Raw genomic sequence first — 26,457 nt, forward strand, 5'->3', positions numbered from 1 at the left:
CTACCCAGCTCTTCTTTCTACAAATAAAAGCTGTTATTTTTTCCAAGTCTCTTCTTGGCTCTCTCTGGCATTCTGGTGACTCAAGTAGATTTTGAGACCTTACATTTTCTTACATCAGATCACCATCTCATGCCTCCAAGCGGGAAATTATGGCAACTGATAAAGGGGTCAGGAAGAGCGAGGAAATCTGCATCCGGTCATAGGAGAATATCTTTGAGTAGCGTGTGACAAAGAGTATTGGTCCTTATTTTCCTCGCGTAGCAACTCTTACCCGGTTATATTTGCTTAATAACAAAAGCAATATTATTGCCCTTTGCGCAGTTACTGGGACGGGGCGAAGTCGGTCTGCCCTCGAAAGGCATCGCCTTGCGGTTCCGGCATCCCGAGGCCCAGGGCGTGAGTAATCCCGCTGCCTGTGCTGCTTCTCATCAGCCGTTCAAGTTCCTCTTTTTATGCCGGTCCCACGTTCCTCCTTTTCGGTCTTTGCAAAGCGCGGCGTGCAGGGAGGAGGCAGGGAGGCAGCTTCCTCTTTCGCCTCCAGTACCTCGGTGATAAACAAGGTCTGCATCAGAAGAGGAAATGGAAATCATCTGCGAGCGGCGGGCTCCTCTTTCGGAAGCAGCGGGCGCCCCTCTACACCCCCTTCCCCTCCCCTCCGGCGTCTCTGGACCGAGGGCGGAGCAAGCGCAGCGCGCGCGGCGTTCACATAGTCAGGCAGCGACGAGTGTGTAGCTTCACACGCCTCTCCGGAAAGAGTTGAGTCAAGTCACGACTGCCTTTTTTTCTTTGCGGTGCTGGGAACCGTTCGGGATGGGGAGCGCTGGCAGCTGATGGTGGTAAGTGAGCCAAGGGAGGCCGGGTGGTGGGGGCGGGGGAGAAAGCTCCATCTCCGAGGAGAAACTGCTTGGGATTTTCTGCATGCTCCGAATGGGAGCGAGGTCCCCGTTTTTCGTTTCCCCTCGGATCTTCCCAAGCAATTGGGAACTTTCCTTGTGCGAATCTTTTCCGATTAAAGTTAAATGCCGATGCATGGCTTCAATAGAGTGGAAAGGGACTGTTTGGAGTTACTAAGTGCAAGTGGGAGCCAAAGAGCAGGCGACTATCTGGTGCCAGAAACCTCTATGAATCCCCAGTATTGTTACACACGGAATGGGGTGACGACAAAAGGGCGGGGGAGTTTCATTGTGGGACCTCCTTTCTGTTTTCGTATGTTGTATAATTTATGCGATCTCCGGTCCGGAGGTTAGTTTTTTTAGCTGGAAGGCATGTATAGAAATTAGCACGCAGCATTGGAGCCAGATGAACTGAGAGTTGCGGGGCTGCCTCAGGATATCCGTAGAGGTTGCTTCAAATGTACATCACAGGCAATAAGGAAGGCTACCCGATTCCTTCAGAAGAAAGTAAATCCGCAGCTGTCACATCCGCCAATTGTCTGCCTTGCCTGTCTGCTAAGGAGAGAACCTCAGTCAGTTTGATTTGAACTGTTCTGGAAAAGTCCACAACCCATCCCGAAACAGAGTCCTGGCACTCTTTCCCCCTGTTTTATTAGCATTGTAAGTTACCGTATGATTTTAGGCATTTCATACATAAGGAATACATCCTATCAACCAGTTTCTCCAAATCCAGATCTAGATTATGTCCCCATCCTATGACATTCAGAAAACTACTGAAGACCTGAATATTCTCCCAGGCTATGGGACAGATTGATAGGTTCCTTTTGAATGGTGGTTTTGTTTATGTCTTTGGGCGGCTTATGAATCCTTTGCATTACTTTTTCAGTGTAATTGCCCTGAGTGGTTAGAAGTTGGGAAATCTCTAAATTGATGAAACAAATAAAATATTTCATCTGCATGCTAGTAGCATTGCAAAAACTCTATAAAGCGCTTCATGCAACATGCTTAAATTATAAATCAATTTTAAAATGACTGGTTTACATAATATGGTGAAAAGAACTACACCTTAACATTATGTGAATAAGGCTGCCTGGGGAATTCTGGGAGTTGAAGTCCACAAGTCTTAAAGTTCCCAAGTTTGAACACCCCTGCTATAGTGTCTGAACAAACATAAGCACAGTCAGAGAAATGGCCTTGGGCAACTTCATGTATCTACTCCATGTGTAACTAACTAATTAATGCACAGCTGCTTTCCCTATATTTTGCTGAATAATCCACAGTGTGTTGGGTTAATAATACTTCACATTATTTGCTTTGATTGACTTAGTTGGATTCACAAACTGTGCTATTAAGATTTGTAAACCAATCTAATGTACATACTTAGTCTATTGTAGTTTATTCAAATGGCTGTATAATGGATAAAATGGTGAGCCCGCTGATAGTTCATTATAAAACTCACCCAGCATGTGAAATTCTAGGGAACCATTGTTATTTTCCCCATTGCTTACCTTTTGAACAATATGGCTACTCAGTCCTTGTAGCATATTGCCAATAATGAGCATCACAACAGTTTTCCAACCCTTCCTTCCTTCCCAACTTACCTTTTCAACCTTTTCTCAACCCTCAAACTCTTTGAGTTTGTAAATGTTTTATTTTCTGCTCTGTTAATTTAATAACTTCAAAATGGAATAATTCTCTTTTAATGTTACAGAGGCTGAGCATTTCTCCAGGGGCTCCTCCATCATATCACTAATTGAGCTGGCATCATGAGAAGCAGATGGGGTGTTGCAGTGTTGCTACTTGTGGCTTTCAAGATCTTGGGGCTGAAAAAAGGTAAAGGGGAAATATAATTGCTTCTCTTCAATAGTTGTGTTTCCAAGAAGCCTCATGCATGCTCTTGGAGAAAGGCAATATGCTTGGCTGTTAACTTCAGTTAATGAACATGTGTGCTGAACCATTTTTAACTTTTGTGTGCTGCTTTTTAACTGAGTGTTTAAGTCATATCCCATTTTGGATCTCTATAACTTACGCACCATGTCTCAGATTTGTTGTAAGTTGTAGATCCAATTTAAAGGGATCTGAGACGGCAGCAATTTAGGGCTCCAATGGTAAGACAATTCAGTTACTTGCAATTAGGGAACTTGCTGGATTTGTGGAGCTGTATCTTTAGCTGTCTGTCTGCTAAAGATAGGCAAGCAAGCCAGACGTGTTTGCATAACTTCAAGACAACAACAAGGAGGAGGAGGAGAGCTGTCAAATGTGTGTAGACCTGCTCTTAGTGGTGGCTGCCGCTGTCACCTTCTTGCCCTTTTGCTCTGTAAAACCCACACAGGAAATCTTTCAAGAGCCCAGAACAGGCCTTCAAAGTAGAAGAAGTGAAGCAGGCGAAACATTTTCAGCACATTGACCTTTATCTTGCTTTCTCATTGAGTGGTGGCAAAACTATATTGTGGGTTCATGTTTGGGATAGCTGAGAAAGATAGCCTGGGGAATAAAGAATTACATTTTAGGATTGAAAGTCAGGAAAAGGAAATTTGATTTGTTGATAATTGGAAAAAAGTAGAGAAGGCAGGGATTAGAAAAGTGTATGTTCTACCTGTATTCATCCAACTTCAGTTTGCTCTGAACTTGTTCTAAATGTTCTTCAAGTGAACACATTATTTTTCATTCTCAATAATACCCTGAAAGGGATTGAACAATAATGGGCAACCTTGGCATCCAGAGGCCTCCCACCTTCTGACAACTAAAAATTGGTAGAAAATTTCATAATTTTTCAGAATTTGAAGATAGACAACACATTTGCATTATGTTTAGTGTTGCGCAAACACTAAATAAACTTAATACTATTCTTAAAAAGAGGGAATTCAAATTCTGGCCCCATCCTTTGTGATGTGTTGCAGCAATTCCCCTCCTGATAGTAAATCTGGCATACAGCCTTGAACATTTATACTTTGATATCTTCCTGAAGGGAGACGGTGGCTCAGTGGGTAAGACGCTGAGCTTGTCGATCAGAAAGGTTGGCAGTTTGGTAATTGGAACCCCTAGTGCCGTGTAATAGAGTGAGCTCCCGTGACTTGTCCCAGCTTCTGCCAACCTAGCAGTTTGAAAGCAGATAAAAATGCAAGTAGAAAAAATAGGAACTACCTTTGGTGGGAAGATAACAGAATTCTGTGTGCCTCCTTTGGTGGTTAGTCCTGCCAGCCACATGTCCACGGAGACATCTTCCGACAGCGCTGGCTCTTCTGCTTTGAAACAGAGATGAGCACCACCCCCTAGAGTCAGGAACGACTAGCACATATGTGTGAGGGGAACCTTTACCTTTACCTATCTTCCTGTGATGGTAGTTTACAAGTGTGCATATGATGAGCTGCTTCTACTGTTTGTTACCATATTCAATCCCATTTGCAGTTCTTGACTATGTAATGCCTTCATCTATTTTGTATGACAATAATCATAATCCTAATACTTGGATGACAGCACACATAAGCATTCAATAAGTTTAAAATTGATGTTTCTATGTAACAAAACAGATAAAAGATAACAGGGACTCTCAGCAATGTGGGGCCATTTAGGTGTATTGTTCATTGCAAGATCCCATCAGATGCAAATGCAACTCAATTGTGTTTAGAACATTCAATCTGTATAGATTCATTTTGGAATAATGGTAGATGTATGCAGCATAGGTCTGCACACTTTTACTACAGCTGTAGAAACTTAACAGGTGAGAGTTGGTCTTAATTCAATCAGATCTTCAGCTTTCTCAGCTGTGTGCACAATTTCTTCGCTTGGGTAGCACAAAAATTCCAACTTGTTCTAACAGTAGGTCTACTTAGCCACTTATTCTCAAAGGAGAATAGGGAGGGCACTTGTTCCTCCTACTTTTTTCATTAGAGGCATGCTAGATTCTTTTTTCTGATGACTTTGATTATAAATAGTGCTATAAATAAATAGTGAACTGTTTTATTTGCTGCTGTTGGAGTGTCTCTAGGGAGATTCCTGGAGACATCCTTCCATTGGCCCTTAGTTGCTAGTGGCTAATTGGTAAAATGACTTCCAGGGCAGGCAGCTGTTGAAGCAGTAGCAGGTCAGGATTGAACTCCACACTGCTTCCAACCTATTGCATCCTCTTCTGGGATCTCTTCTCCCAAGTCTTTTTTCTATCTATGTTAGAATTGCAGGATACTCTCCATCAATTTTTCAAGTTGCAGTCCTAATACAAAGATCAGAGTTAGGGAAAGTTTGATAAGGAGGATCCTGAAAATTATATCCTAGGTGGTAACTATGCAATATGCTCACCTCAGTAACTTGAATTAAGGTTTTCCCATGGTGCTAGGCAACCATTCCCATATTCACCTGTTGGATATTAATTTGTTCAGACTAATATCTGTACTCTGCCACTCAGTTGCATGGGAAGCAGATCAGATAAATGAACAACACTAGAGGAGGTTATTCTCGACTTACACAAAATATATAGTCATGCTCAATTTACTATCTTTTTTTGCCATAGTTAAGTGAATCACTGCAGGTGTTAAGTGATTCACACAGTTAAGTCAATCCAGCTTCCCTTGTTGACTTGGCTTGTCAGAAGCCAACTGGAAAGATCATCAATACAGCAGTGATCATATGATCCTGGGATACTGCAACCATCAGAAATATATGATGTTGCCAAGCGCCCAAATTTTGGTCATGTCACCATGGGGATACTGTGACAGTCGTGTGATAAACGGTCATAAGTCACTTTTTTCAGTGCCTCTGTAACCTTGAATGGTCAGTAAATGAACTGTTGTAAATCAAGGATTACCTGTACTAACCTTTCTGTGCTGTATATTGCTCTGCCATCAGGACAAATTTAATTCTTGAGTAATCACCATCTCAAGGTTTGGTCTGTCTGCTTTTGTAATTTGGGGCTGACAATCTGTTCCTATCTTACAAAATTGTTTTAATGAAAAAATAATATAAAAACATTTAACTTCCATGCAACTATAATCCCTTCCTATGAAATCTGTCTTCGACTGCTATACTTTGGAATGCTGATTTGTGATTTTTGCTCTGTTTGCAGGTGATCCAGATGCCACTATGGGCCTACGGTGTTTCCAACCATTTCCGAGCGACGTTGTGAACTGCAGCTGGTTGACCTGGGGATCTCAAAATGCTAACGCCAGCTATGTCCTACACTATGAGAGCCTAAAATTCAGCCAAGTGCTGCTGTTAGTGAGCCTTTATATTGACATAGTACAATTATCCAAATTAATAAGCCATTGTCTTTTTCAACCACAACCTCCTCTGTTGGCCAGTGTAATCTATTGGCTAAATGTCTTTATTTAGGGAGTATAGGGAATTGCAGAGAGTAAAGGAATAGCCTAATAGAATTCTATAGTTTCACGAATGAAGTTTTGGGTCTAGATGGGCCAATATTGGAAAAGTTAGGGATATTAAGAAAAAAATAACCCAAGAATTATCTTTGATCTGAGTGGACTGGGAGCTCTGAACAGAGATTTTTAGAAAGGCACATAGGAGCTACCATCATAAACAGTGAGTGTCAGAAGTCTTTTCATTAAAGCCAAGGCACACTGGAGAATGTAAGAACTTTGAATGCGAAATTTAAATTATTTGTAGATGTTTAGTGCACAGAAAAGAAGGAAGAATCCTTTCTAAATCATGATTGTGCTTTAAAAGCTTGTGTTGTCTAATATTTAGCTGGCTTAGGCTTTTCTTTCTTTAAAAATTAAAAGTTCTATGTGGAATCATTTCTGCAATTACTGGCACCAGACAAAATCTGCAGTTTTGCAGTGATTAAAAGGCAGAGACCTTTGGAAGGCAAGAAGAATAATTTTAAAAGGGCTTAGAGGTGACTAGACAAACAGTTCTGTGGGTGTCTATTTGGTGTTCATTCAGAGGTGGGTTGCTCCTAGTTTGGCCTGGTCAGGTGAACCAGTAGTAGCGGCAGCGGGAGGCTCTGCCCACCCACCCGCTTCTGCGCAGAAGCGTCGCGCACACGCAGGAATGCACGCAGGAGCATGCCCAAACTGATAGCAAAAAAATTGACAACCCACCACTGTGTTCATTGTTATAATAAAATGCTTTTGTGCCTTTTATTTACAAGTCTTTAAATGTTTAGTTTCCAGTAATATAAACTACTGTTAGATATATCTGTGTATCCTTATTTTTTTTGAAGAAACCATAAACAGGTGAACTCTATCAAAGCCCAGATGGGACAGAACTGGCTGGTTATTGAACGAAGGAACCTGACACATGGAGACAAATACAGTGTCTGGATAGAGATTCACAGTGCAGATGGGATTGCTATCTCCAAGAAATTAAACTTCAGCCTGGATGAAATAGGTTAGAAAAACTAAATTAAAGAGCCAGAACGCTTTGAGAATTAATCCGGGCAAGCAATTTTTGCTTCAAAAAAGTGCCTTGCTTTTCTTGCCCATTTGTGCATGCAAAATGTTGCCCCCATTTGGCTATTGCCATTCTTCTCATCAGTATTGACACTGATGCTCATGCTTATCTCTGCAGTTGCCTCAGGGCAGACAGTTGGGTCTATAAATTGCATAGGGCATTTCAGATAATAGACCTCTGTTTGACTGTGTTCCATAAGACCATTATGGTACCGTAAGTACCATAAGACCATATCAAAGACCATAAGAAGGATTGGATTTACAGTATGACAGATACCTTAGTCTACAGATATCTTGACTAAGTTCACGCATTTTGAAAAGCTATGACATGCTTGGCTTGCTTGTGAGTTTAGAGTAGTGTGAAAACCCGGTCAGTTGTAGCTTATTCAATAAACCATTGACATGATGAGAGGGCTATGCCTCTCTTATGCATTGTACTAAACCAAGGTTGTGGTTTGTTGAATATGCCAAAATAGCCCTACACACATCACTAATCCACCATCCATAGTTTCACACACTGCTCAATGAAAACTAAACCAGCCATATTTTGGTTTAGTGCAAAGTGTGTGCGTAGATCAATGCTTTTATCACTAGGTATGGCAATCAGGAGTAAAGCTGAGTAATACCGCATATGATAAGCTCTTCCCTCATTTTTCAGTCAAGCCCTGTCCTCCTGAACTGGATCAGGTGGAATCGGATTCCTCTGAAGCCACGGTATCATGGAAGAACCCTCACTGGTCTCAATTGCATAATGACCAATCTCTCACTTATGCTATTCGATACAAGGCATCCACAGACCACGAATGGACCTATGTGAGTCTGTCTTGCATTTGTGATCTGTTTTGTGTGTGTATTGTTTTTCTTTCCCATCGTATCAGTTGTGACTTCCTGTTGAATATCCATTCCATTGAACTACAGCTGGCTTTGTCTAGGATTTCTCCTTCAACCAACTGAAGGCAGCTTCCTGGAGGCCAGTCTCAGATTCTTGCCCTAGCTACTATATGTTAATTTATCTCCCAGTAGTAAACATGATAATGGATCTGTATCCCGCACGCTCTCATTTTCACTATGTAATATTAGACTTGTTGTAATTCTGGTGGAAATTTAGATGGAGGGTTTTTGAAGTTTTTGTTTCGACTTGGATCACTTTGAGTGACCTTGAAAAGTGGATGGAATGTTAATATAATGACAATGTGAGTATGTTCCATTCCCAGCTGCAGGAGACCCATCCAGACCAAGAGAACCATGAATTCTGTGACCTGAAACCATTCACCTGCTATGAGGTGCAGGTACGGTGCATCCCAGAAAATAAAAAAGACTTTTGGAGTGAATGGAGTTCTTCCAAATCCTTCTGTACCTGTGAAGCGGGTAGGTACAGTTGTGGACGAAGCAGAAATTCATGCAATCAAAATAGATGCAGTGGCACCTCAGCAGAAATCTGGTTGCTGTATACTTTTTTCAAACACTTGCTTGCTTGTTGCATTCACACACTGCATTTTGAGACAAATAAATATAAAACTAAAATATATTCATTGCCTACGAACAGCCAGATCTCAATCCTTATACTTATTGGGATTTTTGTTTTCATTTGGAAACATATTATACACAGTGTTCCATTTTCAGTTGTTTCTTACTTGTATTATTGGGGGGAGACCTATTTGGTTGGCTAATCTTAATAATTACCTGGCTCTTTTCTGATTCCTTTAGCGCCTTTGGGTCAAGTTGATGTATGGCAAAAAAATCATGTTTCTGACCACCAGAACGAAAGCCACTTGTTGCTGTGGAAGGTGAGCTGGATCCTGTTTCTTATCATATAGAATTTGTTATTTACAGGGCTATATAGGGCAGGACAGGTTTTTTAGAGCCAGGTGAGAATTTGGGCAGAAGAATTTTGAAGCAAATATGAATGATCCAAAGGGGTGAAAACACAATAGTTTAAAGAAACCAAATCTGTACAAGGATGACATCAGTGACTGGACTAAAGTGAAATTTGCCAAGAAAGAGAGAGAAACACCTTTTTTTATTTTGACTAGAGATACAAGAAAGAATTTGGAAAAGAAAAAGGATTTTAAAATAAAAAGGAAGTCTATTTACTGTAGATACTTAATGTGTTCTTAAAAACTGAAACTGTTCTATATAGGTAGAATATATCTTTGCTGCAAATTTGAAAGTAGTTATTTAGACTTGAATACGTGAAAAGCAATGCTTCAAATGCTTCAAATCTATTAACTGTCAGGATCTGTCAAATAAGAACAAGATAAATGTGCTTGGGATTCATTCTAATAAAACAGACAGAATGATGATTCAGTAATAAGCTTAGCAGCTGCGGTTTTCAAAATACACTTTCCACAGGCTTGAATCTAATTTAGACCAAAATGTGTATCCCAGCATACCAGATTTCATTTGAGAAGTGCAAACCAAAAGTTAGTACTAATAATCCCAAATTGACTTGAATATTCTGTAAAATATAAGGGCAAGAAATAACAGTAGTACAATCTTGCCCTGGAACATGTATGATAACTTCCATGTTATCAGACTTGCATTTCATCTGGAGCTGAATGTTCCTGCTTTCAAATTCCCTGCAGTATAAAACTGCAGTCAACTTGGTTCTACTTTGAAAATACATATTTTTTATTGTGATGGTCAATATGCCCATGAGCAGCTGCTATCTTTTCTTCTTCCAATGGCCATGGATTTTTTTTAAAAAATTATCAAACAGCATGCAGTAAGTCTCATCCCCAGTTTTCCTTCCCCTTTCAGTAAAATTAAGTTACAAAAGACTAGAAATTCAATATAAGTAGAGAACTAGTCAAAGCATTTATCACCTGGAACATTTTCTGGACTAACTTGGTGAATTGCCCTCATGTGCATACATTCCTTCTCTCATTTCTTCCCCCCCAAAGCAACTACTGGGTGACACTAGCAAAAACCAGGTCTCTTTTACCACTCCTGTCTGGCCAGTTATTTCTGCTTTGTATCCTCTCCCTCTTTGGGGGCAGCTGGAGTTCCCTGTGGCCCAAGATTAGCTCTTCACCTGAGAGATACAAGTGGTCAGGGTGAGGGAGGAGGAGAGTAAAAAAAAAAGTCCCCCCCCCCTCTTGCTTGGTTCTTTTAGTGAAAAACATTGAAGCACCTCAGGATGTCTTTTCAGTCTTGCTTGGTAAAATGTCTTTCACTTGATAGCTTCCTGCTTTTTGGAAGAAACGAGGAAGTTCATGTTTTGTGCATGTTTTCTTAACATGTCATTTTCTTGCCAAAACGAGTGCAGACAGTTATTTGTTCACTTTTTTATTTTTGTACTGTTATGCCTCTTGTCAATGGGACAGACTCTTCCGTTGATCCAGTTTTGATTGCTCATGACCAGTACTTGTGGTGTGTCTTGTTCAGGAGAAGCAGGGCAGCACAACTGACTACAAACTGGGTTACTTCAGCTCTGTTTTCCTCCCTCCCTTCCTTCCCTATCATCTTTTTCTTCATTCTGCTGAGGAATTCTGCTTACTTTCTCACAGGCACTGGATCCAGAAGCAGCCCAAGGAAAGATTCTTGATTATGAAGTTATCTTCCAGGACCACAACAAAATACTCCACAGAATGAATTACAATTGCTGTCAGGCTTCGATCCCTATCGCTGCACAGTATGTCTCAATAGCAGCCCGCAACTCTGTTAATAAGACACCCTGGGCCAATCTCAGCTTGGAGAAAACAGGTGTGCCTCCATATTACACTAGGGGGATAAAACAGTTCTTTCTTGCCCCACTTCCTGCCTTTTTCAACTGATTCTTGAAGGAAAAAATAGCTGGTGGCTTCCTTTCCTTTCACTCACAAAAGTTTCACTCCTGTTACCCTTTCTGTACTCCACCTTAAGAAAAGATCCTGATATATTTTGTATCAGGCAGTCAACCATTTTGATTCTCTAAGTTTAGAGGTGAAATTCCCAGTTACATAACATCATCTAGTGTAACTTAAATGCTAAGAAGTTATATTTGGATGAGAAATCAGAAGAAAATATGAGGGTGGGGAAAGACTGGAAATTCTCAAAATGTTACACAGAAATGACTTTCGTTTTGCTGCCAAGAAAACCACACAGATGTGTTAATGAGGTCATCAGGGGTTCAAACTTTGTGAAACCAAGTAGCATTTTTTTAGAGTTCAGGTGAGTTTCTCAGACAAACAACAGTTTGAGAAGGACCTATCAACATGGTGACGTTCCTTCAAGTCAAGCTTGAGGCTTGGTGATGACATGGAAATCTCTGTGCAGTTTTCTTGACAACTAAGTAGTTTGTCATGACATAAGGTTTGGGGTTTCTTTTCAACTAGTAGACTCTTATTCAAGCACTAACAAGGTCCAACCATGTTTATCTGAGATTGGCTGAGTTCCAAGGTCTGCAACTAATGGGATTATTTTATGGCTATCTGTGTGGATGATAGCCAGAGCTCTGGGCAATCTCCTGCATAAGGATGAACTGTCTTTCCTTTTCGTAGAGCTCCCAGGTCCTGAGGAGGTGACAGTGGTGGCATCAGAAGGTTTGGGTCTCAACGTGACATGGAAGCCCTGCATGGATTCTCAATGGGTTCAGCCTCAGGAATACGTGGTCGAGTGGAGAAAAGAGATTGGTGATAGTGCGGGAGAGTTGCTGAACTGGACTCGCACACTTGGAAGCAGTACCAGCCTCCTATTGAGAGGTGAGATGGACAATCTCAACTGCAGTAATGTTATTTATTAAGTAAACAACAGCTTTGGGAATTCCTCAGTAGCCTAAGAACTCTGGAAAATAGGAGGAAATGTAATACATGCTCTCTTTTTCTCTGTATGTGTGTTTGTGACTGCCTCTTCCGCTTCCACTGGCTGAAATTATGATCTCTCTGCAGCTGCTATTTTCACTAATTTTTTTTTCCAATGGAAGCTTCCTTGGAAGCAGCAGCTACGGAGAAGCACGTGAGATGGTAGGAAAGGGAAAGGTCTATAGCAGGGGTGAAATCCACTTACCTTTGCTACCGGTTCGGAAACAATGTGAGTGTGCGTGCGTTTACATGCACGCTCACTTCACTCGCACATGCCACCTCCGTGCATGTGCAGTACCTCCCTCAAATGTGCAGAGCGTCAAAAAGGTAAGGTAAGCGAACAGCAAGGGGGGGAATCCGCTGTGCTGCACGATTTATATTAGGTAGAAAGCAGGAAATCCTGCTTTCTAGCTAATATAAATCACGTGGCACAGCTGATCGTTGGAAAAACCAGTTTGCCTGAACTGGTTTCATTTCAGGCGAACCAGTAGCATGTTTGGTACTGGTTCGAGCGAACCGGTCTGAACCAGTAGCATTTAACCCTTGGTCTATAGCATTAGAGCTCTATCTTCTCCAGGCTACTTGACTTTTAACAGAAGCATATAAATTGCTTCTTATATAATGAAAACTATGAAATTATGCTCCTTGAACGCATGAACTTTAGTTAGTCCTTCCATTTCTGCTAAGTAAACTGAGTAGAAGGGAATTGGGACTTTCTGGGACACTGGAGTGAATTTTGTCTGTTGGAAAAAGGGAGTGGGTGTCCTCTGGAAAAAGAGGTGCTGAAAGTTTTTCCACCACTTCCTGGAGTCCCGTGTTCTGTTTTGATTTCCTTCAGAAGCAGGTTAAAGGAGACCCAAGTAACTTTTAGTTCTCACAGACAGTTTTATATCTCTCTTCTGCTGGGTTGAGTACTGAAAGGAAGGCCTTAGCTGTTACCTTGCACCGAGAGAAAAGTTGGCTGGTAGTTGCCACTCACTAAGGTTCATAGAGCAAATAAATAAATAACAGAATAACAGAGTTGGATGGGAACCCATACCATTTCAGACAAATGGTCATCCAATCTCTTCTTTAAAACGTCCAGTGTTGGAACACCCAAAACTTCTGGGGGCAAGTCATTAGTTTCCTAAACCTTGTTTTTTTTTCTTCTTCTGCTTTTAGGCAACTTCAGTTCAAAGGTACCATACCTTGTGCGTGTGTATGGTTTGTATGCTCATGGGATAACTGCCTCAGACCCTGTACGTGCCTATTACAAAGAAGAAGGTAATCCTCAGGGGTGCAAAGGAGGGAGAGTGGTTGCTAGTGGAGCCAGAATTTCCCCTTTGATCTTTAGAGATTTCAGATGAATTTTCCTTCCTGCATTCTTGTAACTTTTGGTACCACAGCCACCTCTGTCCCGCTGAGGTTGGGTGTTGATTAGCATCGCTCTTTGAGCCAGAATTGATTATCTTTGCAACTGTAAAAAAAAATAGGCTGAAGTATGAAGCATCATATTTCTATCTTTAACTAATTTTAGTACAGCTAACTCCAGCAGCAAAGGAAATTTGCGCGCAAGAATAAACTTTATAACTGAATTCAAACGCTCTGCTGATCTGTATAGAAAACAAGCTATAGTTTGTTAGGTCAGCCAAAACTGATTGGGTTTATGCTTCTATTTATTGTTATTTACATGTCACTTCTCATTTATGCCTTTCCTGAAGTAGCTTACAATGGGTAGTGTGAAATCAGTGCTATAAATAAAATCTGTTTTAAAAAACAGTATCGTTTGGCATTAATGGCTGTGGCTGCTTAGTATTTAAAAAGTGTGTTTTTAGAGAGGACTGGAAACATGCAAGTGTGGCCCTTTTATACTCTATAGATCAGGTTGTTCCACCACAGTGTTTCTCAACCATGGCAACTTTAAGTCCTGTGGACTTCATAGCTGGCTGGGGAATGCAGGGAGTTGAAGTGAGAAACACTGTTCTACCAGATCCGTGCCACAAAAGTAGAGTGCCACCTCCAAATGACAGGAAACAGCAGGCAGAAAACCACAGCCTATCAAGGCTTTTCTTAAAGTTGACGGCTTTTCTGCAGAGCTGGTAGAAAGATACTGCTTTTCATTTTTTCAGCTTAGTAAGTAACAGCCTTAGAACAAGTTTCTTCCTGTAGCTTTTTTTGCCCAAGAGAAAATACCCCCCAAGGTCAAAAAGTCAAGATGGCAGCCATGTCTCTATGATTGGATGCACTGCTCCTTTGTGTGTGCGTGAGCAATGTTGATACAGGTACCAAAGAGATGGGGCTTCAGTTATCTAAAATAGCGAACTTAGGCATTGAGAGACTTAAGGCTAGGCCAGTGATGGCGAACCTTTTTTGGCTCGCGTGCCACAAGTGGGGGGAGCGCAGGGGGGTCGAGTGCGGGCGTGCCGCACCCATAATGCAACGCGCGACCCCCCCAGTGCGCTTGCGCACACAACGTGCGACCCCTCCATTTTTACATGCTTTTTCCGCCCTCCCCAGGCTCCAGGGGCTTTATAGGAGCCTGGGGAGGGCGTAAAGAGCCTCCCCCGATCCCCCCGAGGCCCTCTGGAGGCTTCAGGGACCGTCCGGAGGCTTCCCTGAAGCCTTCGGAGCGCTTAAAACCACCCTCCAAGCAAACCGGAAGTGACTTCCGGGTTGCTCGGAGGGTCGTTTTAAGCGCTCCGAAGGCATCAGGGAAGCCTCGGACGGTCCCTGAAGCCTTCGGAATGCTTAAAACGACCCTCCGAGCAACCCGGAAGTCACTTCCGGTTTGCTCGGAGGGTGGTTTTAAGCGTTCCAAAGGCTTCAGGGACGGTCCCTTCCCTGAAGCCTCCGGGGGGGACGGGGGGGGCTCTTTTCGCCCTCCGCAGGCTGCTATAAAGCCTCTGGAGCCTGGGGAAGGCGAAAAATAGCTTTTAAAAAGGTGAACTCAGGTGGCCAGCGCGCGCTTGCGCGCTGGCCAGCTGACAGGGCAGCGCCTCACGTGCCCTGACAAATGGCTCCGCGTGCCACTTGTGGCACGCGTGCCATAGGTTCGCCATCACTGGGCTAGGCAGTTGGTTCAGGTAGTCCTCGACTTATAACCAATTGCTTAGTGACCATTCACATTTGTGACAGATGTTTCCAGAGCTTCTTATGACCGGATTTCAAAATTTTAACTGCTTCCCCTCCTGCAGTCTCAGGATTGCATTTCGGGTGCTTAGCAAAGAGCTGCTGCCAGGCAAGAGAGGGTGCAAACAATTTAGCAGAGTAACTTGCAACTTTTCCTGCCATCTTCCATTGATTGGAAGCCAGCAGGGAAAGTTGCAAAGGGTGATCACATAAGGCACTATAACCTCATAAGAGTGAGCCAGTTGCCAAGTGCCCAGAATGTGATCACATGATCGTGGGGGTGTTATGATGGCTAGAACTGCAGGGACCGAATGTAAATCTCCCTTTTCAGCGCTGTCATGACTTCAAATAGTCACTGAAGAAACGATCATGAAGCAAGGACTACCTGTTTTAAGGTGCTTCAGCTGTTGCACAATCATTTAAAGAATTTGGTCTTCGTTTCCTCTCAGAAGGCCATCACTTCCAGAGTTTGCCTAGCTTCCGCAGGGAGGCTGCTCTATGAGTACCATAGCAGAAAAACGTCATTTTTTCATGTGAACTAGGGATTTTGGAAAAGAAGCCTGTATCTATTATATAGAACTTTACCCTATTAGGAATACTGTAAGTCAGGTTTCCAGAGACAAATTATATTAAATGTTTGACTTGTGGCCATTTTCTTCTTGAATACTTCCTTCGAAGTATGATGTTTGAACATTACTTAATCTACAAACGTTATTTGTTTGTTTATAAATTGATGGTCTCCTTTGGACCTATTGGCCTGTGGAACTTGACTTTTGGTATAACTTTTGTAGTGGGGTAGGTAATGCAATGTGTCCTTGTTACAGCATGAAGATGAACTGTAAGCTTTGCTCGCATAACAAACCGGTTCACAGCCTCCATTTCCTCCTTTGCTTTTCCAGTACCATCAGCTGGTCCCCAAGGATTGCAAGACAGAAGACTTTCATCCACTGCCACTTCCATCTCTTGGAAGGAGATTCCCTTGGCAGACCGCAATGGGCATATCATACACTATACACTTTACCTGAAACGTCTCCATTCAGACAGTCTTATGGTTCACGCAGACAGTGAGTGAGATTCTAAGTCAACCTAAACATAATTGAGGAGGAAGGCATTGTGTCCTCCTAAAATTACCTCTCTTAATTACAATCCTCTGCATCAGCTTTCTCCTCCGGTCTCCTCCGGATGATTGGATTATTCCCTTCAGTCCCATATTAAATGGTGATAATTCATCATTTCTCAAGGGCATTAGTTTGACACTAGGTGTTATCTACAGCTTAACCCTTATATGAGAAGAGTGTAAAAAGGTATGAGAAAGAGTGTTTTTTTGACTGCTGCTCATCTTTTATGTGGAAATCAAACCCAAATGCCTTCATTAGATCCCCAAATTTACAAACAGATTTCCAGTTGATACAATGCATACAAGTATTCTCAATTTATGGCGATTTCTTCAGCAGTCTTTCAAACAAATGGTGCTTAGGACTGGTCCTTGGAGTTCCTGCTACCCCAGCAATCTGCGATCCCATGATTACGATCTAGATACATGGCTACAGATCATACTTGGTTGCTGTTGCAGTTGCAGCATACCGCAATTGCAGGATTACTATTTGCGACCTTACCTAATGGCTTCTCCAGAAAGTCAATGGGGAAGCAGCAGGGAAGGTTGCAATTTACTGAAATAAGTCTCCCCCATCCTCACACTCTTTCCCAGCCCTTCTGTGCTTGTGCCACAACAGCCACTCCTGCATAACCTCCTCAACCCTTCTTGTGCCTCCCTTACACCTTGATTCATCCTTGCACATCCTCCCTGGCTCTTGCTGTGCCTCCTTCACACTCCTGCACACCCTTGGCACACCCTCCCTGGCCCTCAATGGGCCACTCTTGCACACCCATGCCATATCCTCCTCCTGCCCTTGTACATTACTTCACATCCCAACTCTTTCTGTTCCCTTCTTGCACGCACACACACCATTACACACCCTCCCTGAGCCTTGCCGCATCTCCCTTGCACCTTTACCCACACCCTTGCACTCTCCTCCACCCAGCAGCAGCTACTTATATTTATTTATAGTTCTTGTTTTTAAACTGCTTGTCTTCCTGGGAGAGGGTTTCTGGGCAGTGTGCAATATATTATCACTGATAAATTTAAAAAATATAAAACCTAACATTGAAATTAACTTACCTGCCTGCTGGTAAATCATCCAGGGCTTGCAACTTCCCTCTGGCTTCCCCACTGACTTGGTTGTGGGAAGCTTGCAGGAAGTTGTCTCACCTAAGCACCATGGGTTTCAGTTAACAATAGCAGCCAGGTCTTCTGGGATTGCCATTACTAACCAGGGTGGTTGCCATTATGACCCCATTGCTTAGTGATGGAAATTCCAGTCCTAATTGCCATCCTATGTTGAGGGCTACCTGAACATTTCAGTGTGTGGCAACGTAAAAAAACAATAAGAGTCAACACACATTTGTGAAGGTGAAGCATGCAGATATCTTGATCTCCTTGTGCCTTATATTAAATGTGCATTGTAAGGCATTCTTTTCCAAAAGCTAAGACATCTCTTTGGGACAGATATAAGGGATTCTCGTTTTCTGTCAGTGTAAACGCAGCGTATTCTTTTCTTTTTCTGGCGTAAAACTACTAGTTAAGCTAGACAGGGTTCTGCAGTGTTTTTGAAAGTTATCCTCTACCAGTGAGCTATGGATGATGGGTCCTGATTGCCATCTGCCCAGGATATATATACATATATATTGTTTTTTGTTTTACATTACAGTTAGTGCTACGGAAAGAAATTACACTCTTTCAGATCTGGAGCCGGGAACAACGTACCAGGTCTGGATGACCGGCTCTACATCAGCTGGAGAAGGTGTGGCTAGTGCCATGCATCACTTCAGTACATCAGGTAGGAGGGACTACTAGAAGCTTCGTTCCTTAAACCAAACTGGTATATTAACAGGAGATAAGTATAGGAGCAAGAAAGATCGTGCTAAAACTAGTTGTGAAATCAATCACTTTAGTACAATTGCGCTAAATATTTTGATACCTTGATAGTACCGTCTGGCTATTAATTACAAACTACAACCACTTGTTTAGTAACTCTTCAAAGTTGTGAGGGCACTGAATAAATGCCATGATTGGTCCTTGTTGTTTCAGCAGTCCCAGCATCTCTGTGGCCACATGATGGCAATTTGGGGGCTTGCCAACCTCTTCACACTTATGATCAATTGCAGCATCCTATGATCACATGTTCACTATATGCAACCTTTCCTGCGGCTTCCCCAGAAAGCCACTGGGGAAGCTGGCAGGAAAATTTGTAAGTCTCTGGGGCAAGTCTCCACCCTCCTCCAGCCCCTTTTGTCCTTGCACTGTGCCAGCCACTCTATGCTCTCTAGTACACCTTCCCCAACTTCTGCTGCACTCTAGTGCACCTATACCACTCTCCCTCCCTAATCATGCCACACCCTTGTTTAGACGATTTCAGGAGTATAGGCAAACAATTCTGGATTCTTTCCATGTTGCAGTCATATAAGGTCTTTGCTTAATGATGACAATGGAGATTGCTGGGATTGTGTTGCTAAGCGATGCAGTCACATGGCACCGTGCTTTATGACTGTATCACTTTGTGATAGAGATTCGAGGCCCAATTATTGTTGTTAAATGTGGACTACCTGTCTACATACTTCAGGAATGGATCATAACATCGCAGCTCCAGATTTGCATTAGATTACAATTCCCATCATTCACAAGTGTGACTGCGTACTTTTAATGGATCATCATCACCTGTAAGAACTGAGTCACATTTTTTGAAGGGTATTCCTTTTATTTTATCCCATTAGAGCCAAGATTACTCGGTTCTCCTTGTGGAAAAAATTAAAAGTAACTCATACTCTTATGGTATTGGGGTAGCAGGGATTGAGTATGGTGAGTGAATGATAAATTAGAGTTATTTACAATAGATGTTTTAATATTATTCTTGTAGTAGTTTATGTTTTAAAGTTGATGTTTTTATCTTGGAACCATGGAACTTGTGAATTTTGGCAGGTAAGCAACCATGAGATGAAATAGAGTTGGCAACATATACATTTCATACAATAGTAAATAACAATGTTGTCCTTAAATCTCTTGCAGATTTTGATTGGCAGATCTTTGTGGTAGTTTTAATACTTGCGGTGATCCTGCTTGTAATGGGTTCTATGGTGCTGTTGAAATACAGAAGGTAAGTGATGAAAGGCAGAGATGCAGGCATACCATCGGTATGGATGGCTAACTTAAGTTATTTTACTGGTTGCCTAAGTGCTGATTTGAATCCTGTGCAAAGTGACCTCTGACATCTCTGATTTGTAGGCTAGTGGACCTCTGCCATAAGGTCCTGCCTCGGTGGTGTTGTGAGAAAATTCCAGATCCAAAACACAGTGGGATTGCTGTGGAGATAAATGAAGAGAGCACTGCACCAGCCATGGTAAGAAGCAATTGGATTTTTAAAAAAAACTGCAGGAGCTAAGTGCATTTGCAGGGGGTACAAAACAGGAAGTACTGTATTGTCTTCTGAGGTCTTGGACATTCATCTGCTTCTCTTTCTAGAGATGGTTCTAATAAGAACTAAAGCTAAAACCTTAAACTAAAGGTTGCAGATGCAGATTGTTTAAATACCGTATTTTTCAGAGTATAAGACGCACCGGAGTATAAGACACACCCAGGTTTTGAAGAGGCACATTTAAAAAAAAAGTAGGTAGGTAGATAGAGGGATAGAGAGGGAGAGAAAGAGAGAGAAATACAGTAGGTAGGTAAGGAGAGAGAGAAATTGCATGCGTAGCCTTATGGAGTGCTGCTGGGGGCTGGGGGGGCAAAAAACGACCCGTTTTTCACTCATTTCTGCCCTCCCCAGCCCCCAGGAGATCTCTGAAAGCCTCCATAAGGCTATGCACTGCCATTTTGGTGAAGGACGGGGCTTCAGGAGGCAAAAAATGCTGTATTCGGTGTATAAGACGCACCCAGATTTTTAGCCTCTTTTTAGAGGAAAAAAGGTGCACCTTTTACTCTGAAAAATACGGTGGTAATTGGATGGACATAAGGTCCAGGCTAACTATGTATTTTTCGCACTATAAGACACTCCAGACCATGACTGACCTTGTTTTTGGAGAGGTAAACAAGAAAAAAAAATCTGCCTCTCCTCCCAGCATCCTTGCAGCAAACAGCAAACAGCCTGGACAGCTTCAGCACAGCCTGATTCAGCACAAGCAGCTGAATGGCGGTTGGATAGGCCTCCCAGAATGCTGTCGATCAGCTGTTCCAGGCTGTGGGAATTGCAGCTGCCCATTGTCACCTCCATCGCCCCATTTTTGGCCTCTGGGCATCCAGTTCTGTCTCCACAAGCTCTGTTTTCGGCCTCTGCACTTCCTGTTTTCAGCCCGTTCCAAGTGGCGGGGATCACCACTGCCAATGGCCACCAATTGACACCACTGCCTGAAACAGGCCAAAAATGGGACACATGAAGACGGTGATGGGTGGCGGTGATGATGGGCGGTGGTGGTGATGAGTGGCAGCGATCTCTGCAGCCTGGAACAGCTGATCTGTGATATTCCGGGAGGCAGATCCAACTGCCAATTAGCTGCTGGTGCTAAATCAGGCTGTGCTGGAGCTGACCAGGCTGTTTGCTGTTTGCCGCAAGGAGGCAAATTGCTGGGAGGCAGAGGTTGAAGGGTGGGGGCCGGCGGGTGGCCGGGGCTTCAGCAATATTTGCTCTATAAGACGCACAGACATTTCCACCCACTTTGGGGGTGGAGTGCATTTTATAGACCTAAAAATACAATACTTTGTGCACTTGATCAAGGCATTACTTTATGTACATTTTAAAATTGTATTCCATTTATCTTCTGTGTGGATTAATGTGGATGGCTGGTCAATGCATAGCATCATGTCTGTACATTGTGCTAAAGATATTTGTCTTTTTCTCTCTTTATTTGCCATATTTCTGAGCTTTAATGTTGATTCATAACACTTTGAAAATGTGCTCACAACTGAATCTGCAAATGTTTTCTCAGAATTGGAAACTTTTCTTAATTATGCAAGAGCATCAATCTCTAACCTCAGCACCTTCAGATTTGCATTAGATTATAATTCCCATCATTCACAAGTGTGACAAAATTTGAGAGTGTTTTGAAATTGGAGTTCAGCACATCTGAAGGGAACCAAATTGAGGAAAGATGTGCAAAGAATAGGATAAAGATTCCCATTTCCCATAGATAAGAAAAAGAATAGACCCATAGCTTGTTTTTTTTGGGGGGGGGTTGCTTATCCTAGCAGAAATGGTAGGAAAACATGTTCCCTTCATCCAGTATTTCTGCCATTTATGGAGAACTCTTAAAAGGGTGGTCCCAAAAGCTGGCTGCTTTGAAAACTATGCCAAGTTTGGTAAAGTTAAGGAGCTTGGAAATCTGAAAAATGGGAGTCAAATATTTAAGGTTAGAGGCTATATTTTTACATCCTGGATAGGCTTTGCTGTTCCCTTACAGTAGGTTCACTTGCTGAGTTTGAGTTAGGGCTCCCTATGACTTTGCTCTTTTTCTTTTTCAGGAGCCTCTGTCCAACGGTTCGACGCAGTTTCCAGAAATTATGGACATTTCTGAGATATCAGAAGAAATCCCTGATCCATCTCCACTACTAACAAGATCAGCTGCCATGGTGATTTCTGGTTATGAAAAGCGATCTCTTCCTACTGAAGAGGAAATCCAGAATTGGTTTGAGCAAGAAAGAAACAATTCTCCATTTTCCAGACTAAGAGAAAGGGAGACATGATCTTTGGGGGTTTAATATGCTCAGCTGTTACTTCTGATCCAGCTGCAGATGCAATTTCTCTTGGAAGGACCATTCCTTGGGCTCTTGAAGCTCCTACTGTGCCTTTGGATCAAATGACTGAAATGTCTCTTCACAACCTTTGATCTACTTTAAAAAACAGGGCAATGAATTTAAGCCAGAGACTGCAGTGACCTCTGATCCAAACTCCAGGATCTTCAAGGTTCTCCTGGTGAGAGTCTTCGGATATCACTTATGATCTTCAGCACATCTCCAGAATATGGAGTTGGTAGTTGTGTTGGATGGTGGATCCTTTTTTCAAAGAAGCCCAAATCAGACTTTCCCCCCAGGTGCTAGAAACAAGGTCTTTGTGACTATAGCCCGGCAACTGTGAAATTCCCCAGGCTGGAACTGAGGAAACCTTTTTTTTTTTTTACTTTGTACCAAGAAGACCTGTAAAACTTTACTTTTTAAAGGGTAGGGTGATTCCCATCACCCAGAAGTTATAAACCGTTTCAGTATAGTGGCTGAGGTGCTGGATTAACCACTGGGATGCCATGAGTTCTGGTCCTCCTTAGGCTGAGTGATCAATCACTCTCTCTCTCAGGGCCCATCTTACAGGGAAAATAAAAATAAACTTTAGGTGTGCACCTAAGGTATACATTTTGACTTGACCAAAAATAAAGTAAAAATAAAAAAAATCTAATAAATAGATTTGCATGTAATATTTGTATTTTGTAGTTCATAAATGTTTCTTTTAAAAAGCAGCAACATCTGTTCCTAAAGGATACACTGCGTTTAAGAAACCCAATGTAGAAGTTATCTTGTGCATACAGTTGTTTCCTTTGTACAGATGTTGTCTTGTGTTTTTCTGTTGTTCATTTCTCAACTTTTTGATTATTGCAGTGTTAATGTCCATCTTCTTTTCCTGGCCATAGCAGCAAATCGAATACTGGAAAGCTATGCTTCTCCAAAGAAATCTTGTGGGCTGAAACCTCATCTTATGAAAGATCTTATACATCAACCCTGGAGTCTGTGTGGAGCAGGAGGGGTTCCTGCTCCACCATTTAGTTGACAGGCGCATAGTTTGTTCTTTATGATTTCGTAAGGACGTAGAGGTTTGCTAGATCAGATAAGTGCTTCAACAAGACCAGTAAATTACAGATAGTAAGCAGCATGGAAACACTAGTCTCCAATTCTTCTACAGGAATAGAGACCAGAGAGAGTCCTCCTTGGTTATCATGGCTGGTAGTTGGATATCCACATGTCCATTCAAGTGCGCTGAACTGATCTTATTTCCAAAGCAAAATAATTGTCACCAGTCATCCCATTTTTTGAAACTCAGACTGTACCACAAATAGCCCAGGAAACAAATGGATCATTGAACAAATAGACTCAGCGTTCTCTCTTGAGGCGCATAAACATCAAGGATCAAATTACCATACTTCACATTAGTCACATTACTAGCTCTGGAAAATGCTTTAATCCTGGGGAAAGTGGAAACAAAAAGGGAAGGAACGACCAGCAACAAGGTGGATGGACTCAATTATAGTGGTGATGGGGGCACCTTTGGAACACCTGAAGGATTATTTTGGGGGGAAATTCTACCTGATCACCAGGAGTTGACACCCACATAATAGCACATTATAATTCTCTAACACCATGAAGTTTAAACTGTAAGGCAGGGGTGTCCAAACTTGGGAACTTTAAGACTTGTGGACTTCAACTCCCAGAATTCCCCATGCTGGCTGGGGAATTCTGGGAGTTGAAGTCCACAAGTCTTAAAGTTCCCAAGTTTGGACACCCCTGCTGTAAGGGGTGGGTTTACATCAAACAAAAATGAAACACATTACATTATGATTTAGTGTCATGTGTGAACCCAGGCTTCACTTCAGCAGTCATTCCTATTGTACCATGCTCAAATAATCCCTGCATTTTCTCTCATTATTTTTATTTATTTATTTATTTATTTATTTACTGCGCTTCTAGACCGCCCCCTCTCCCAAAAGGGACTCGGAGCGGTGTACAGTCCATACAAGAAATACATCATAATATAATTGAATAACTGAACAATTAAAATTATTAAGTAGGTAGATAGGTAAATAGGTAAATATGGAGGAGGTTAAAAAGAAAGTTAAAAAGAATTGTACAGCTGAGTAAAGTATATATAAATATAATTTTAAAACCCCTAAAAATATCACATAAATTAAATTTAAAAGCAATTCCCCTAAAATAACCAGTTAAAAATATGTCTGCCAGGAGGTAACAGTTATAATTATGCCAGGCCTGCTAGTCGGAACAGGTGAGTCTTCAATTTTTGTCGGAAGGAGCGGAAGTCAGTGGTGGTTCTAATGTCGGGGGGGAGGTCATTCCAGAGGGTTGGGCCCATCACAGAGAAGGCCCTACTCCTTGGCGTCGCCCGTTGGCATTGCCTAGTGGACGGCACCAGGAGAAGCCCCTCCCTGTGAGAGCGAATTGGCCGCAGGGATGTGTGTGGGAGGATGCGATCCCGCAAGTAGCTAGGTCCTGTGCCATGGAGCGCTTTAAAGATGGTAATCAAAACCTTGAAACGCACCCGAAAGACCACAGGCAGCCAGTGCAGCTCGCCCAGGAGAGGTGCTACGTGGGAGTACCTGGTACTCCCCATGACAGCCCGCGCGGCTGCGTTCTGGACTAGCTGCAGTCTTCGGGCGCGTCCCAAGGGCAGCCCCATGTAGAGAGCATTGCAGTAGTCCAGGCGAGACGTCACCAGTGCATGAGTGACCGTGCGCAGGGCATCCCGGTCCAGTAGGGGGCGCAATTGGCGCACCAGGCGAACCTGGTGGAACGCCCCCCTTGCCACGGCTGCCACATGGTCATCCATTGACAGCCGGGCATCTAGGAGGACGCCCAAATTGCACGCCCGTTCCACAGGGGGCAATTGTTCGCCCCCTATGGCCAGCGATGGAGTCAGCTGGCTGAACCGAGGTGCCGGTAGCCACAGCCACTCAGTCTTGGAGGGGTTGAGTTTGAGTCTGTTGTCCCCCATCCAGACCCCGACGGCTTCCAAACATCGGGACATCACTTCGACAGCCTCGTTGGGGTGGTTTGGGGTTGAAATGTACAGCTGGGTATCATCAGCGTACAGATGATACTCAACCCCAAAACCACGGATGATCTCCCCCAGTGGCTTCACATATGTGTTGAACAGGAGAGGCGAGAGGACCGACCCCTGTGGCACCCCACAAGTGAGTGGCCTCAGGGTAGACCTCTGCCCTCCTGTCAGCACACATTGCGTCCGGTCGGAGAGGTAGGAGCCGAACCACCGCAAAACGGTGCCTCCGACTCCCATCCCCTCCAGCCGGCGCAATAGGATACCATGGTCGATGGTATCAAAAGCCGCTGAGAGGTCTAATAGGACCAGGATAGAGGAACAACCTCTATCTCTGGCCCTCCAGAGATCATCAACCAACGCGACCAAGGCTGTCTCCGTGCTGTGCCCGGGTCGGAAGCCGGACTGGCGTGGGTCTGGATATTCGGATTCGTCAAGGTGTCGTGGAAATTGCTGCGCCACCACATTCTCAACAACCTTCGCTAAAAAGGGAAGGTTGGAGACTGGACGATAATTAGCTAGCTCCGTTGGGTCGAGTGAAGGCCTCTTAAGTAAGGGCCTCACCACCGCCTCTTTCAAGGCAGTTGGTAAGGAACTCTCACCCAATGAGGGGTTCACCAGGCCCAGAAGCCAGCCTCGTGTCACCTCCCAGGTTGCCAGTACCAGCCAGGATGGACACGGGTCCATTGAACATGTGGTGGGTCGCAGCCGTCCACGCAACCTGTCTAAATCCTCGGGGGCAACAGAATCAAACTCCTCCCAGAATTTTGTAGTTTTTGTAAGAACTAGCAGAGGTCTGGCTGAACACTATCTGCAAGTGGATACAATTTTACTTTGGTGCTTTTCTCTTTATGAAGACTCACTTCTGTCTCCTTTGTAATCTAAGAAAAACATGTAACAACCATGTGATTTTTTCCCCCAGCATAAAGCTATAATTTCGAGCAGCATCTCCCTTTAGGGTGCTACTAGGCCCCAGACTATAGTAGAAAAGAGAGAAAAGAGAGTGAGAGTAGGTAGGTTCTTGAGTAGCTAATGAGAAGGGAGAGATTAAAACAGGGAATGCCCCCTTTAAAATTGGTCAAATCACAAGATTTAGAGTTACAAGAACGTCAATCAACCAATCAAAATAGAGCTGGAAGGGGCCCTGGAGGTATTCTCGTCCAGCAAAAGAACAGTCACTTATCTGAAATGGTAGAAGAACTTACAGAAGAACAAGTTATAAGGCAAGATGTCTGATTAAGATATATCTGTACTGAAAAAGGCAAGCTATCATTTATTGCTGCTTACACCCAGGCATATTTCCATGCATCCTTTAAATATTTATTCTTTAAGTGAGAGTTTGGTAGCACTAACCAACATTTTAAATGGTAGCAATATTTCCCTTGTCACCACT

At 42.9% G+C, this 26,457-nt stretch overlaps 1 protein-coding gene across 2 annotated transcripts; it reads left to right on the top strand.

The window, feature by feature from the left end:
* The first annotated feature begins 684 nt into the window (after positions 1–684).
* Positions 685–23,158, top strand: IL27RA (interleukin 27 receptor subunit alpha). Of its 2 annotated transcripts, none has more exons than XM_081961946.1 (15): positions 685–836; positions 2,605–2,726; positions 5,953–6,100; positions 7,069–7,235; positions 7,956–8,110; positions 8,512–8,665; positions 9,005–9,084; positions 10,807–11,002; positions 11,779–11,979; positions 13,240–13,341; positions 16,086–16,250; positions 17,955–18,083; positions 19,310–19,397; positions 19,526–19,640; positions 21,755–23,157. In XM_081961946.1, the coding sequence occupies exons 2-15, from the start codon at positions 2,660–2,662 to the stop codon at positions 21,974–21,976; spliced, it is 1,989 nt and encodes a 662-aa protein (XP_081818072.1). In that variant the 5' UTR covers positions 685–836; positions 2,605–2,659; the 3' UTR covers positions 21,977–23,157. The 2 variants fall into 2 exon arrangements, with proteins under 2 accessions (XP_081818072.1, XP_081818073.1); XM_081961947.1 differs by lacking the exon at positions 685–836 and adding an exon at positions 919–1,553 and having other exon boundaries at positions 21,755–23,158.
* The last annotated feature ends 3,299 nt before the right edge of the window (positions 23,159–26,457 follow it).

The sequence above is a fragment of the Natrix helvetica genome (assembly GCF_964273705.1).
Source record: "Natrix helvetica genome assembly, chromosome: 1".
Lineage (NCBI taxonomy): Eukaryota > Metazoa > Chordata > Lepidosauria > Squamata > Natricidae > Natrix > Natrix helvetica.